General features: G+C 41.8%; 3 protein-coding genes across 3 annotated transcripts; 2 read left to right on the top strand and 1 right to left on the bottom strand.

Moving 5' to 3' along the window:
• Positions 1-5,727: 5,727 nt before the first annotated feature.
• Aud_004513 (uncharacterized protein) lies at positions 5,728-6,774 on the top strand (the record flags this gene model as incomplete). Its single annotated transcript, XM_043289453.1, has 1 exon — positions 5,728-6,774. The coding sequence occupies one exon, from the start codon at positions 5,728-5,730 to the stop codon at positions 6,772-6,774; it is 1,047 nt and encodes a 348-aa protein (XP_043145388.1).
• Positions 6,775-6,801: 27 nt separating this feature from the next.
• Positions 6,802-7,273, bottom strand: Aud_004512 (uncharacterized protein; the record flags this gene model as incomplete). The annotated part of the gene is made up of 2 exons (XM_043289452.1): positions 6,802-7,081; positions 7,146-7,273. 2 exons carry the CDS (start codon positions 7,271-7,273, stop codon positions 6,802-6,804), a joined length of 408 nt encoding a protein of 135 aa, XP_043145387.1.
• Positions 7,274-8,664: 1,391 nt separating this feature from the next.
• On the top strand, positions 8,665-13,080 carry Aud_004511 (uncharacterized protein; the record flags this gene model as incomplete). The annotated part of the gene is made up of 6 exons (XM_043289451.1): positions 8,665-9,642; positions 9,692-10,675; positions 10,940-11,382; positions 11,428-11,754; positions 11,812-12,408; positions 12,462-13,080. The coding sequence occupies 6 exons, from the start codon at positions 8,665-8,667 to the stop codon at positions 13,078-13,080; spliced, it is 3,948 nt and encodes a 1,315-aa protein (XP_043145386.1).
• Positions 13,081-14,022: the final 942 nt, after the last annotated feature.

Raw genomic sequence — 14,022 nt, 5'->3', positions numbered from 1 at the left:
TTGATTTAGATCTTTTGAAAAGGCTGTTTGAAACAGGTGAGCATGATCATATTCATGAACCTTGTGGAGTTATTAAATAACTAAATAGCTAGTGGCCTCACTGTGGTAAGCCCTTAACTAGTTTATCTAATAACTAGTTCTTTACTAAACTAGTTAGGTGTTCCTTATATCCAGGGCTATGGAAAGATGAAGAGAAAAGATTGTAATATAATATTTATAGTACTAGTTCCTACTAGTATTACTAAATGTCTATATGCAATATTTCTCTCTACTAGAATCTATTCACATCCTCCACTGCCGCCTAATAAACCGCCATAGTAAATAATAGATGAGATTCTTCATTTAATTAAAAGAATGCAGAATCCTGATCTGACACTTAGTAAGTTATATAACTAGTTTTAAGATAAACTAGTTTATATATTAACTAGTTTAGGTTTATTCCTGCGGAGCCCTGCCTTAAAAGAGTTTTGCCTTAAGTATAATAGTTAGACTTTATCATAGATTCATCATAGTTTTATGAATCAAGATAGATTCTCTGCTATTATTACTAAAGAGCAAGCTCTTTTATATCTAAAAGGTTGGAGTTTTAATAGGGTACTATATAAGCATACTTATAACCTAAACTACTAGGTATGTAAAACTAGTTTATCCCCTAACTAGTTCTCTACTAAACTAGTTTAAGAATTATGTCCGTGGAATCTACACTGATGATATTTATATAATAATTATCTGTGGATTTAAGGAGCAAATCACACTTTTAAAGATATTAGATTCTTTTAAGATTAATATATCTTTTAAAAGAGTTAAAGGAGACTTTAATAAGGTGATATTTATAATATTCTTACTAGAGTATAGAAAAAGTAAGTCTAAACTAGTTTACTAGAGGCTAGATTCTAATATTTAACTAGTTTTCACACTTCTTTATGTGTTTATGGATTAAGAGGCTGTAGCAAGCTATTAATTATTATTTTATCATATTTTTTAATTAATTAATGAGGTCTATGGTGCACCAGTCTAGTTTCATTATCTACATCAAAGTGGATATAAAGCAATTATTATTAATATAGATAGAAAGCAACTCTTAGGTAAGAACTAGTTCTCTTATAAACTAGTTTTATAGCTAACTAGTTCTAGGTCTTGGTCATTATCTCYAAGACATTRATCCTGAAGGTCRACCATGGACATAGTAATTAYAAAATATTATTATTTTCTRCYATATTTATTTTATRTAAACTATCTCTAAGCTAGTTCCTCCTGGAGCTTTAGAGATAGATAGTCACTTTCATTCTATTTAGCTTTAAATGACTAGTCTTTTATCTTATTAATTATAGGATGAATTTCTTCGCCTCACTGAATTACTGCAAAGTAAGTTAACTAGTTTATCTATTAACTAGTTCTATACTAAACTAGTTCTAGTTAATAAATCACCTGACATTGCAAGATGGGTGAAATATAAGTAATATCCTATAATTTCTGCTAGCTTGAATAAAAACTGCTCATTAATAAATTCTAAGTTTTTTAATAAGGTCAGAAATCATATAAATGCAGTAGAACAAAGCCACTATAAATCTTATTAGATGGGTATTTATAATTCACTACTTGGAGCAACTCTTGGGTATATTTAAACTAGTTTCTATTAGAGATAGTTCTCTAATATATTCTATTATAATAGGTTAATGATAATTAATTAGTGAGATATTAATCAACTCTCTGCATAATAAATATATAGAATCCATTATTCTTGAAGAAGTGATGATATAGATACTTAATACTATAATTATATGGCTCGCGAAGGTATGTATAAACTAGTTATATCTAAACTAGTTATAAAACTAATGAGTTTCAGAGTAACGGAAAAGACGAAGAACTAAGTAAGAAAATAGAACTATTAATCATAATTTTATTTTTTTTAATGCTAGATCTTCAGGCTTTATTTAAGCATGCTTAGGTTCTAGAGGAAGATTAACTTCTTAAGGAAGATCTAGAGGCCCTTTATCCCCTTAATTAGTATTAAGATGGTAAGAATTTTTCTTCAAAACTAGTTTAAATACTAACTAGTTTAGATAGTTAACTAGTTTATAGTCATCCCATTCATCCCAGCAGTAAGAAAACTTAATCTCTAGAACTAGTTTTTCTACTAATTTATTCTAGATTATTAAGTCTTTAGTAGATTACTACCTCTAATCTTCATACCTAAAATCAGAATAGTTATACTAAGTCACGCCAAATCAATCTCCAAATACTTAAAGCAGAGATAAGAAAGGCTGAGATTAAGAAATAGAAATTAGAGCTAGAGTTAGAATTAGCTAGACTTAGGCAAACACAGATGTGATATATTGTTTTTACCTAAACTAGTTATGTATAGAACTAGTTCTATGTATAACTAGTTTAGGTAAAAACTCTTGGCATATCACCAGTGTTGAATATATATATTACTAACTGCTAACTTAGTCTTRTCTAGAAAAGAAGGTAGAACTATATCCATTTAAACTAGTTCTATAGAATCCTAGCTATTTGTAAAATTTTGAAAATAAACTTTCTTTAACTAGTTTAGAACTTGCATAACTAGTTATATTCATAGAAAATCACTAATTTATGTAGCCTCTATCTTAGACTCCTGGCCTGATGGTTCCTCTTTATTAAACTCCCTGAATACCTTATATACATCCCTATGAGTTCCCTTGTAACATTCTAGAACTAGTTAGAGATATAAACTAGTTCTATTAGAAACTAGTTTACTTACCTTTTAACTTTTTATCTGCCTTACAGCAGTCATAAGGCACCTGTATATTATGATCTTTTATAACAGTGCACATCGCAGTCATGTTAACCTAAACTAGTTTAGTAAAAGCTAGTATTATATAAGAACTAGTACTCACAGTCCTATTATACTTTAATAGAATAACTGGGCAGACCTTTAGTTTCGCAGCTTCGCGGGCATTATAGGCGGCAACTAGTTGAGTATACCAGGCTAAACTAGTTAGTAATGCTAACTAGTTCTTCAAAGAACTAGTTCTTACTAATAGTAGCATCCTTATTAGCTTTCTTTAGGTGCTCTCCAGCATTTTCCTCAAACTTAGCGCCATATTTTGCGACAAAGTGTTTCTTTAAGTTGTTCAGGTTCATGTATTTGGTCTAAACTAGTTAGCAGGAAGAATGTAAATATAGTAGAACTAGTTCATAACTTATATTGACTTTACAACTGCTAAAGCGGTAATATACTTCACCAACATAGAGATTGACATGGCCAGAGGTCTAAACTAGTTAGTAGGGATAACTAGTTCTATCTAGAACTAGTTCCACACTGTGAGAAAATCTCACTTCAGCCAGCTAGGAACTAGTTCTGCCATATATTTTCCACTCACTTCAACAACTGCGTCAGGAAGTTTGAGGTCAGGTTTTGGGATCTTAAGGTATCGCTGGTATGCTTCCTAATATGCAAATTAATACTGATTAACTAGTTCTGGAGGAGAAAACTGACATTACCATGGACATAAGTCATGGTGGAGGTGTGGTAGAAGTAAGATGTAGTATTGTGTCGGTAAGGTAATGTACTGAGCTCACCCAACCGGCGGTGGGGTGAGATCACATGATCGCGGATAATCGGCGCCGGTGGTCCGAGATTCCGGGGGGGTGGTGGCCTGACCTGCGTTCTGGCTCAACTTCTTCCCAGGTTACAGGTGACACGACCCTTCGGAGGAGTTCGGGTAACCTAAAGTGGGTCAGTCCACTCTCAGCCACATTCACCTGAACTCTTCCAAAAGGTTGTGTCACCTGTAGTCACACTTAGTAAAGGTAGGTCGGCCGACCTGTAGTCACTACTTCAACACACATTGGACCTCAGCGTGTGTCGGTCACGTTCTGTCATAGATTACCTCTCTACCACCACCACTACTATACTAATCTTCAACCCTCTTCGACCGCGAATACCAAACCACCAAGGTGAAGGTTCGATTTTGAATAGCATCAATTCAAATAATATACCTGCCATGACCACCCCCTAATATCTATAAAACTGTGCTTATTATATACATGATGTTAATAGAATATTAGTAAATTCTAAGTTATTTTAATGTTATGCATATGCAGAGGGTAAGTAAAGGGAAGAGAATATAGGTAGGTAAGGTTAATATAAATATATAGATTCACTCTACCATAGTAAGTATACTACAGAGTACATACATACTATAATAAAATACTACATAAAGAAATTAATTAAAATAAATTAGATTTTACTAATCTTCCTTAATATTACGCATATAATGAGCATAAATTTATAGATATTAGGGGCTGGTCATGGCAGGTATATGATTTGAATTGATGCTTTTAAAATCGAACCTCTACCTTGGTGGTTGGTGTTCGCCGTCGGAGAGGGTTGAAAATTAGTATAGTAGTGGTGGTGGTAGAGAGGTAATCTATAACAGAATGTGACCGACACACGCTGAGGTTTCGTGACTACAGGTCAACCGACCATTAGGAAAAGTTCAGGTAATTAAACTACAGGATACAGGTCAGCCGACCTTTACTAAGGAGTTCGGCTAACCAAAGTGGGTCAGTCGACCCACACAACAGTGTAAGAGATGATAAATAAATAAGAGAATTGATTACTGTTTGATCATTCTCAAGACAATGAAAGTTATCTAAGGATGACATTGTGAACTAGTTCAGAACTAGTTAAAGCTGTAAGATATAGTGAAAATTATTAAAGGACATGAAATTAGATTTAGATGTAAAAGGTCGGATGAGCTTTATATTTGTGTGGGTCGGCTGACCCACTTTGGTTAGCCGAACTCCTTAGTAAAGGTCGGCTGACCTGTAGTCACATTAAACTAAGATCAGAACACCAAAAATCACGTGACCAGGAATGTTTATAAAGGTCAGGTAAGCTTAATACAATACTATACTGTTTTTTAATACTGTCTACCTTTAGGGGGGGTTTTCAATCAGAACAAGTTACTACCTAGTTCTATCTTTAAGACTATAATTATTTTTTTTTTCTAACTAGTTTAGAACTAATTAAGAATCTTATCTACTTTATATCTTTATCTATTTTAACTAGTTTAGAACCAGGTAGAAAGATAGGTAAAAGGTCAAAAAATATTACAGAATGTGTATTTATCTATTATCTGGTGTAGGTTGGCTGACCCGCTTAATAGTTTATCTCACCTACTTTTAGTTTATCTGAGCTTTTCCAAGGGTTGGCTGACATGTATCCTGTCTATTATCGTGGGTTGGCTGACCTACTTTTGGTTTATCTGAACGTTTCCAAAGGGTTGACTGACCCACTTATTAGTTTATCTGACCTAGTTTTAGTTTGTCTGAGCTTTTCCAAAGGGTTGGCTGACCTGTATCCTGAGGCGGGGAACTACAAAAAGGTAACTTGGGCTAACGCAGTTGACTAACTTAATGTCCTGGCGGGCAGGATGACTCAGATTCGATAGCCTGTACGAACCGCCTTCACAATTTGGTACATTGAGGTACTTTCGATGATTCCCTGTATCCCGACTTCTTGAAAGCATTCATTCAGGGAAAGCAATGCCTTCGCCCTATCGAAAGTCATGTCAGAACTGTGTGAAAGCAAAACGGCGATGTGACCTCAGTAGTCCATGTTACCGCTGCCGAGTGCGGTCTCTGCGGTGTACGTACGAAAAGCGGCGAATAGCAACAGCAGCATCGGCGGAACTGGAGAGAGATACGACCCCTTCAGCTTCTACGCAACCTTTGACTATGATGACCACTGATGAAAGACCGGATCTTCTCGTGCAAATGAATGGCATGAATCGGTACCACGCCACGGATGACAATGATTCTGCGCTTCCTAGTTTCCCGGGCTACGACTTGGACTGGTCAGACGTCATGGCGAATATCGATAGCTTCGCTGTCCCCGACAAAGTCGGTGCGGACAACACAGCCCCCACGCGAAGTGTCCTAGCTGGGCAGGTCTACCAAGAAAGGATCATCTACGCAGTGAAGACGCTGAAATCATGGCCTGGTCTCTACGCGGAGCGCGGCCATATCCCATTTATCCACGCCCATCTATACGCACGGCACCTACCATCGGTCATGCAGGAAGCTCTCGGCGTGTGTTCACTCCATGCTCATCAGAATGATTGCAATGGACGTCTGGTTGCTCGCTGCGTCAGTCAAGCAGCGAGACGCCTAGTCAACGAGCATCATGAGCTAGACACGCTGTCGCCGATCGAACAGCTGGCTTCAGTACAAGTACTATGTCTCTACCAGATCATTCAACTCTTTGACGGTGATGTTTCGCTGCGCTCCGAAGCCGAAGCAGCAAGACCTCTTCTGGACCAATGGATTCGACAGCTCAAACATCGTGCGAAGCCGGTCGACAGTCCATTGGAAGACGCCGTTAGCGCAACCTCTACGCACGATGCATGGTGGGGATGGGTGTTTGACGAGTGTATCCGACGGACACTTATCGTCGGTTTCACGATCGAAGGGCTTTACTCTTTCCTCAAGGATGGCTGGGATGCTTCCCATCATGACTTTACGGACCTCTCGTTCTACGCACAGCGAGCGCTGTGGGATGCGCCATCAGGTTATTTTTGGCGGACGGCCCTCCAGGACCGATTATTGCTCCCCGTACGCTTTCCATCGTGGGACGCTGACACTGCTAACGCGCAACCTTCGGATCTGGAAGAACTGGGAATGATGATGCTGGCATTCATCAAGGGACTAGACTATTGCCGTGAATGGGCGGGAAAGGAGTCACTCGGTCGATTCGGGCTCCTACTTCCTGATCTTGGTTCGTAATAACGAGGCCTGAAATCCGACCGAGCTTCAACAATCCGACATGACCTCCGCCATTTCCACCAATTGCCTTTTGCCGCCCGTCCAAGCAATCACACAAATCGTCAGGCTTGTCTGTTCCCTTTTCGCCCCCGTCTTCATCTCTTCTAACGTGAAAGTCTGGATGTGTGCGACCGAGCTGATGTCGCTATCCGCCGCGCCGGATGACGCCAGCAGCTCGCGACTACTTTTGACTGCCATTCGGTGCATGCGACGCGTGTCCATGATCAATCGCTTATACGTGTCGCCGGGCATGTGCTGTCCGTTGATCCTGTTTTAGAGCAGGCCATTAGCCCACTGTTGTAGCTGGTGGGATCTGAGATGGAAGGACTCACGAAATTTTCAATGCGGGACTGACGCTTTCGTCCATTGCTTTCTGAGATATTTCATCATCTGGTTGGTAAAACATCTTCCGGAAAAGATCCTCCAACCAGTTACCGAGAGGTGTTGTATTGTAGGCCATTACTTTCGTAGTAGACACAGGATGACCTGGTTGAGAGTTGATGTCTCAAGGGTGAAGTGCAAAAAATAAAGAGATAGAGATAGGATACTTAGTCGACGTGTGGTATATATATGATACCCAGATTGCTGTTCTCTTGAGGGATTGACTTGAGCTTCCGATCCAAGCTGCGGAAGTTGGACTTCCGCAGCGGAAGCCTCCCATCGGAGGCGTGGGACGGAGCATCATAAGGTGCAGTACCTCAAGTCTTCAACTCTATTCAATCTGCCCTGTTTCAGGGCTCTCGGATCATGGATGATTTTCATGGAAGCATATGACAAATCTTCCAAATGAACAAGGGCTCATTGTCGACGCTACACGATTCTGATAACAATGGTAATCATATCATTGATCAATTACAGACCTCCATACATACAATATCAGAGTGCCACGACAGCGGCTTGATTATTAATAGAGTCTGCCTTATTCCTGAGGGTTACTCCACAACTGACTGTGCACCCCCAGTCTGATCAACTGTTAGGAAGTTTAATACTACTAGCTTAAAAATGAGTCGAGACAGTGTACTCTTTAAACTAGGGGTTACATATCCAAGATCATAGTGGTGTAATACGTTTTAGCAAATGCAGTTCTCAAAGGAATCGGATATTAGCAGAGGAGATATGATGCCCTTTGACTAATAGAGAAAAAGGGTGGGAGTAAAGCAAACAACACAGATACTGCATAGTGTGGGAAGCCTATATTCTACAGTCTGCCCTCAAAGATGTTTTTTATTTTGTCGTTGATGTAGGTTGGAGATCTGCTCATACTCTTCCTTTGACTGAATTCAAATGTGATTCTGTGTTTACCAAGACTCCGGGATTTGTCCAGTCCAGTGAATTTACCTGACCTTAATCAGGTTAGGCAATAGTGGCTTTGGACCTCATCTTTTTCTATTTCTGCAATAATTCCTGTATAGTTCGCCGCCCAATAAAGTCAATTTTATTCCATATTGTACCCACTGTTTGGAGAATAGTGCCACAGTATCAAAGTGCGGACCGTACCGACCTATCCTATCCTTTTAATCTGGCAGATTGAACTTAATAAAATCAGCGGTCAAATACATTACACTAAGCCCTTTTCAAGTGTCCTAAGTACTTTTTCCACTCTAATATCCGAGCTCACCCCTGCAAGTGTACGAGAAACCAGCCTCTTGGATTTTATTATCTAATTTATAATCAAAATTAGTTCACTGCGCCGCGATACAAAAAGGGAATAATGTCAAGCAACTAGGCGCTGGGGTTTGGGGCCCTTCAGGGGCGCTCACTGAGAATACCCAAGAGCATTTTCCTTTCACATATCTTGTACTCTTTTCTACCTCACACAGCAAGGCTTCACAGAGCTTGTTCAGCTTGAAAATGATGGCGGAACTTACCTGCGAGCAAGCTCGGCAAATCGTGGACGAGATCAGCCAAAGGAATGGTATCATCACTGACGAAGATCGAGCCGCAACGCCGCCTGCTGTTCTAAAAGCGCTGCAGAGTGTTCGCAATCGGCTTGGAAGCCATCTGGACCTATGGACGCTATGCGACACACCAGAAGTTAGAAGGGATGTGGTGTTCCAGTTGATCTCCAGCGCCCGCTTGTTGCAATACAATTGGGCAAAGAAGCAAGGAAAAGAACCCTATTTTTCCTTAGATGTATCTCCGGACCGTATGATTATCGACACCAATGACGATGGGTGCCTGGAAAGAGACATCGTGCAGCTTTCTGAGGGCTGTTCTCATTTCGTCCCCAGTTACCGAACCAATAAACTGTATGACGAAGTTCTTCTATATACATCTAGAATTGCCAGGGAAGCCCATGTACAGTCAGGTCCGTTTTCCTTCGCCCTTGGGACTCGAAGTCCCGGTGACAGGCTTGGATTTGCAACCCCGGTAAACAAGGACCCGGAACCCTTGCCCGAAGGAGTGCGCACCAGGATAATTTTGTACCCTGCTCTGCCGAAGGGATTTGATAAATTTGTGCGTGAGTTTACGGATATTGCAAACAACGGTTTCGTGCTGCTCGATCCTGATGACGCTCGCCGACCTATGTGCAAGAAATTTGTTTTCATTACCCGTCTAGGAAACTTCCAATTAACACGCCTAACATACGAGTTTCAAGTACGAAACGGTATCCTGGAGGTCACCAAAATAAATACGGATCTTTTTAAATCCTCTTTACAATTAACGGAGTGCTTCCTCCTATACAAGCCAACCATTCCGCCGTTTTCGTCCGATAAGATGGCGCTCTTGTTTCCTATCGATGAAGACTCAAGGCCCGTCATACGATCTCGAAAGGCGTACCATATTGTCGGTTCATTCGCTTTTCCTATTAGTGGGGAGGAATTCAGTGTATGCGGTTCAATTGATGCCATCTCCAAGTAGGCTGCTAACTGTATAGTTCATTGTTTGTGCGACTGTGACGAAGTACGACCCGGTCCGAGATGTCGACCTCGACACTTCTACATTATTACAAAATTGTGTTGTCGATTCCTTCTGTGGTGCCGTTACCTTCTGCCAAAATCACTCCATGCCTTACGAATGGGTCCGGTACATTCCCAAACAAAGCAGCGTCTCACCAGCTTGGCATAAAACAGTTCAAGGGTTAATTGAAAACCTCCGAGAGGCCCCCGTTTTTCAGAGTCAGAACGGCGTTCTAAAAAGCCTGTCTTCACTTCGGTACTTGTCCCCAGAGCATTATGGCGCAGATAATCAGCCCTTGTTCGGAGCTTCGGACGATGAACATTACCTTTCTACAAAGTACAGTGCCTACCTCGATTTTTTGAAGCCTCTAGGCCTCCAAGAGGTCTCGGATCATGAAGTCCTGGAAAAACTCAAACCGATACTGACAAAACCTTTGCGCGTGCTGCCGAGTTCCAATTTACAAAAGGAACGGATGTCGCTTATCCTACGACTGCTAATAGTCTGGCTAAAGAGGGATCCCAATAGCACTTTGGCGACTGAGATAAGGAACATTCCAGTTATTGAATTGAGCAATGGCTCTTTCGTTCGAGGGAACGACCTAAATTTGACAAGATCTGAAGCCGATTTGGCTTTTGCAAATGATGCTGTCTACTTTCCAACAGACACCAACGGCAATGGCCTTCCGAAATGTCTTGGTATTTTGACCGTTTCAGAGGAAGCAGTCAGTGACAGCGACCAAAAAGAACTATTTCGTCTCCTTGGGGTTCGACGCGCAAGTCCTGAACTGGTCATGGGGCTAATCACCCGCCACAGCCATGCCACCTCCTTTGTGCCGACCGCTAGGAGTCTTATAGCTGACTTTATGCGCATTCTATGCTACGTCTATGACAGCTGTGCCAAAGACGATCGCCTGAAGACGCCTTGCCTTATAGTTTTTGATGAGCACTGTCTGAGGAGACCGGTATGCAGGCACTCTTGCCCTAGGTATATTCCCTCCGATATATACCTCAGAACGGACGGTGCCTACGGAACGGAAGCTATTGCAAAAAGATTGGACTCAGGCTCTTTATTCAGCCCACGCCTTCGTCTGTTACACCCTGCCTTTCTCTATCCAAAACTCATAAGCAAAACGCAAATGGCCAATGATACGTGGAGAACATGGCTGGAACAGCAAGGGATAACACGGCGAGTTCCCCGGCTGACACATTGGAACAACCGTAAACAGCTCTCTGAGCTATTCAACATAATAATATCCCACCATCCAGACATTCTTCTCGGTATCTTGGGGAGGTATTGGGACACATACGAAACAGAGATAAAAGAAGAACCACTCATTGCATCCGCTATCAAGGGAGCGAAAGTCCCGACGTCAAATGGACTGGCGCGGCTTGATGAGTGCTACTTTCCCATCCCAGAGATTTGTAGTATGGTTGAGGCCTTGTCCACCGCATTGAACATTAAATTTCTCAAACTACCGGGGATCTGGGACCTAGACAGTGAGCAGGAATGGAGATTTCTTCGAGAGCTTGGTGTGTCCGGTGGTGGAGCGGCGACATTTATAATGGTGATTAAAGATCGCTTGTTATCCACCATGACATTGGAGGACGCCAAGCCGCATTTTTTCGAATTATACAGATGGATATCTGAGAGATTATCTGACGACTTATGGTATGACCGCTATTCAAATGCTCTGATCTGTTCTGACATTGTTAGGGAATTTTTCGACAATAAGAAGATCGTCTATATTCCGAATAGGGGCGATGGTGCGAAATTAGTGTGTCTCGATCAATGCGTTTGGTATGGCTCCTCGTGGTTGCGGACTGTGTACGCTCTTGCGTTCCATGAGGAATATGCGAGCGACTCGAAAATACAAGGCCTATTCCTACACACACTTGATGTACAGGATGCCGACTGGGGAACCTACATGACAGAAATAATGCACTTACAGGATGTTGGAGTTGGCTTGATAGAAGAGACGCGAAGGATATACCAGGCTATCATGGAGGATATAGAAGATGAGGAGGATTGGAACAGTCTACGGTGAGTGTAGGCTCCAGGCCGTGCCTAAACGCGCTCTGACAGTGGCTCAATGATTAGGACTCAATTTCAACATTACAAGATGATATATGTACCAGGCTCAAAGCAGTGGTATTCACCTCAACAATGCATCTGGGCATCATTTTCAACCGGGGACAAAATGGGGATAAGTAATGTCTATCCAGATATGAAGAGCTTCTTTGTTGAGAAACTCCAGGTCCAGCCACCTTCCATATCGTGTTATATCAGCCGTATTCAGAATCTTTGCAAAGACAAAGGAAGTGTCACTGAGGTTATTGAGGCTCTGTGCGATATCAACGACCTCGAACCGACGATGCCTGACTTGAATCGCCTCAGGCTTATCGATTTCCTGCCAATCGAGGGCACTGATGAAGAATTCTACTGGGGATCCGTAGCATCCGATTTCTTTATCATTGATAGGGACGGCTGGCCTATGCTATTCTATGGAAAGGTGCCAACGGTTCAGTTTCGCCTGGCAGAAGTCCGTAAATTAGCTCCGCTCTTGAAATCCCTGGGGCTAGAAAACCGCTTCATTTCCACTTGCGCAGCGAGGAAAACCAGCGTCTCGGAAATGCCTGCGCAGACCTCACTGCATCTTACGACTGACTTCCGTCAAAGATCATCAGGTTTGTCTAGGTATGTTTCTACACGTCATTGGTTTTGTGATACTTACGGCTAAACTTTTTAAGATGCATCGCGCACTACAACGGCGGAAATGTACGTGCTGCTCGCGAATTATACAACACATTTCAGAAGGCAGTTGTATACGAAACCGAGCATATCGTCGGAAAATGTACCTTGAATTCGTTGTCCGGTTCCAGCACAAGTTTGCAAACATACAGCAGACTACATATGGAATATCTTAACGGCAAATTGAGCATCTTCGTCCCTCGTGATGAAAATGAAAGACTTATATGCTACGCGACTCAATTACCGGAGGCACTGATAACTTCCCTGGAAATCAAGCATCCCACTGCCCATGGGATATTCGCTACAGTTCTTCAGGTACCAGTCGAGATCGTGCACGGTATATTAGAGATTCATGGTATTCCCGAAGTGACCGATCTGGACCCTGTCAGCCCGGTAATTATCGACGACTCGGAATCTGACTATGAGGATGCGCTAGAGGAGGTTTTCGTACCGAGGGCTTCGATTGCTTGGGGTGGCAAGGATCAATTGCTGGCATCTGGACAATCAGAACTCCAGCTGGTTCTACGATCAAAGGACATGCACATCACTCAGTATCGCTCACACTCGGACAGACATGAAAAGATGGTCAAGGAACCTGCGGACCAATGGACGATGTAGTAGGGATCATCTGAATTAACTAAAACTTGCCAGTCACATAATCAGCCGGCGAGCTGGCTGTTTTCCAATTCATCAGAGACCTGAAATTTTCTAGCTGTAAAAACCAAGCTTGTCTAAATTCCAAAGAAAAATAAATCTATTTACTGGGACACGATCCTACTGCCCCTGCACCGTTGCAAAGCTGGTCGTCGAGGCACAGGCGTAAGTCCATCCAAGCTGCCGAATACGATTTTCACCGTGGACCATCATTGGTCGGGAGTGGGATATTATCCTCAAGACTATAAACTAGAAGGGAGTGTTAAGCGGAAAGACCAAACGAGTGAACATGACGGGTGAGATATAAGATTTAGAAATAGAGAGAACATACTGGTTCTCAGGCAAGTAAAAAAAGGGCTCTCTTCCCTCAGCAAAAGGGTTCAGGTAGGCGAAGTTGAACATGCTTAGCAAGGTGACCCGGCGTGCACAAAAGCGCCCTGCACTGTGGAAGTTGCACATGCCACACTAAGCTGGGCGTCAGTGATAGCAACCCATAAAATGGTGTCAAGTGCTGCCATTTTCAGGCACTAGGTAACCACCACATTGTTAAATAGAGTATACTAAGGGGGCTATATTATTATAGGGTTATATAACCTCTACTAGCGTAGTTAGCCTACTCCTTAGAAAACTCACCCCTCTCTCACTACTGGTTAGGCTCCCTGGGTAGAGAAACCAACCATCTCCGTGCCACATCATTACTCATTATATAAAGTAAAATACACTTGATTAGTGGTAGGGGGGACCTAAAATTATAATAAAAAGTAGTGCGGAGGTATATATATCTAGGTACCTTGACATATGTTTCTTATGTTGTTCGTAGAGAGGTCAATGTATTGTGGACCCCTGGCCCATAATGATTTCCAATAAAACAGAGAGAATATATAATCATAAGAACAGCAGCGCGAC

The sequence above is a fragment of the Aspergillus udagawae genome, assembly GCF_001078395.1.
Source record: "Aspergillus udagawae IFM 46973 DNA, scaffold_3, whole genome shotgun sequence".
Lineage (NCBI taxonomy): Eukaryota > Fungi > Ascomycota > Eurotiomycetes > Eurotiales > Aspergillaceae > Aspergillus > Aspergillus udagawae.
This window is presented reverse-complemented; position numbering and strand designations above follow the sequence as displayed.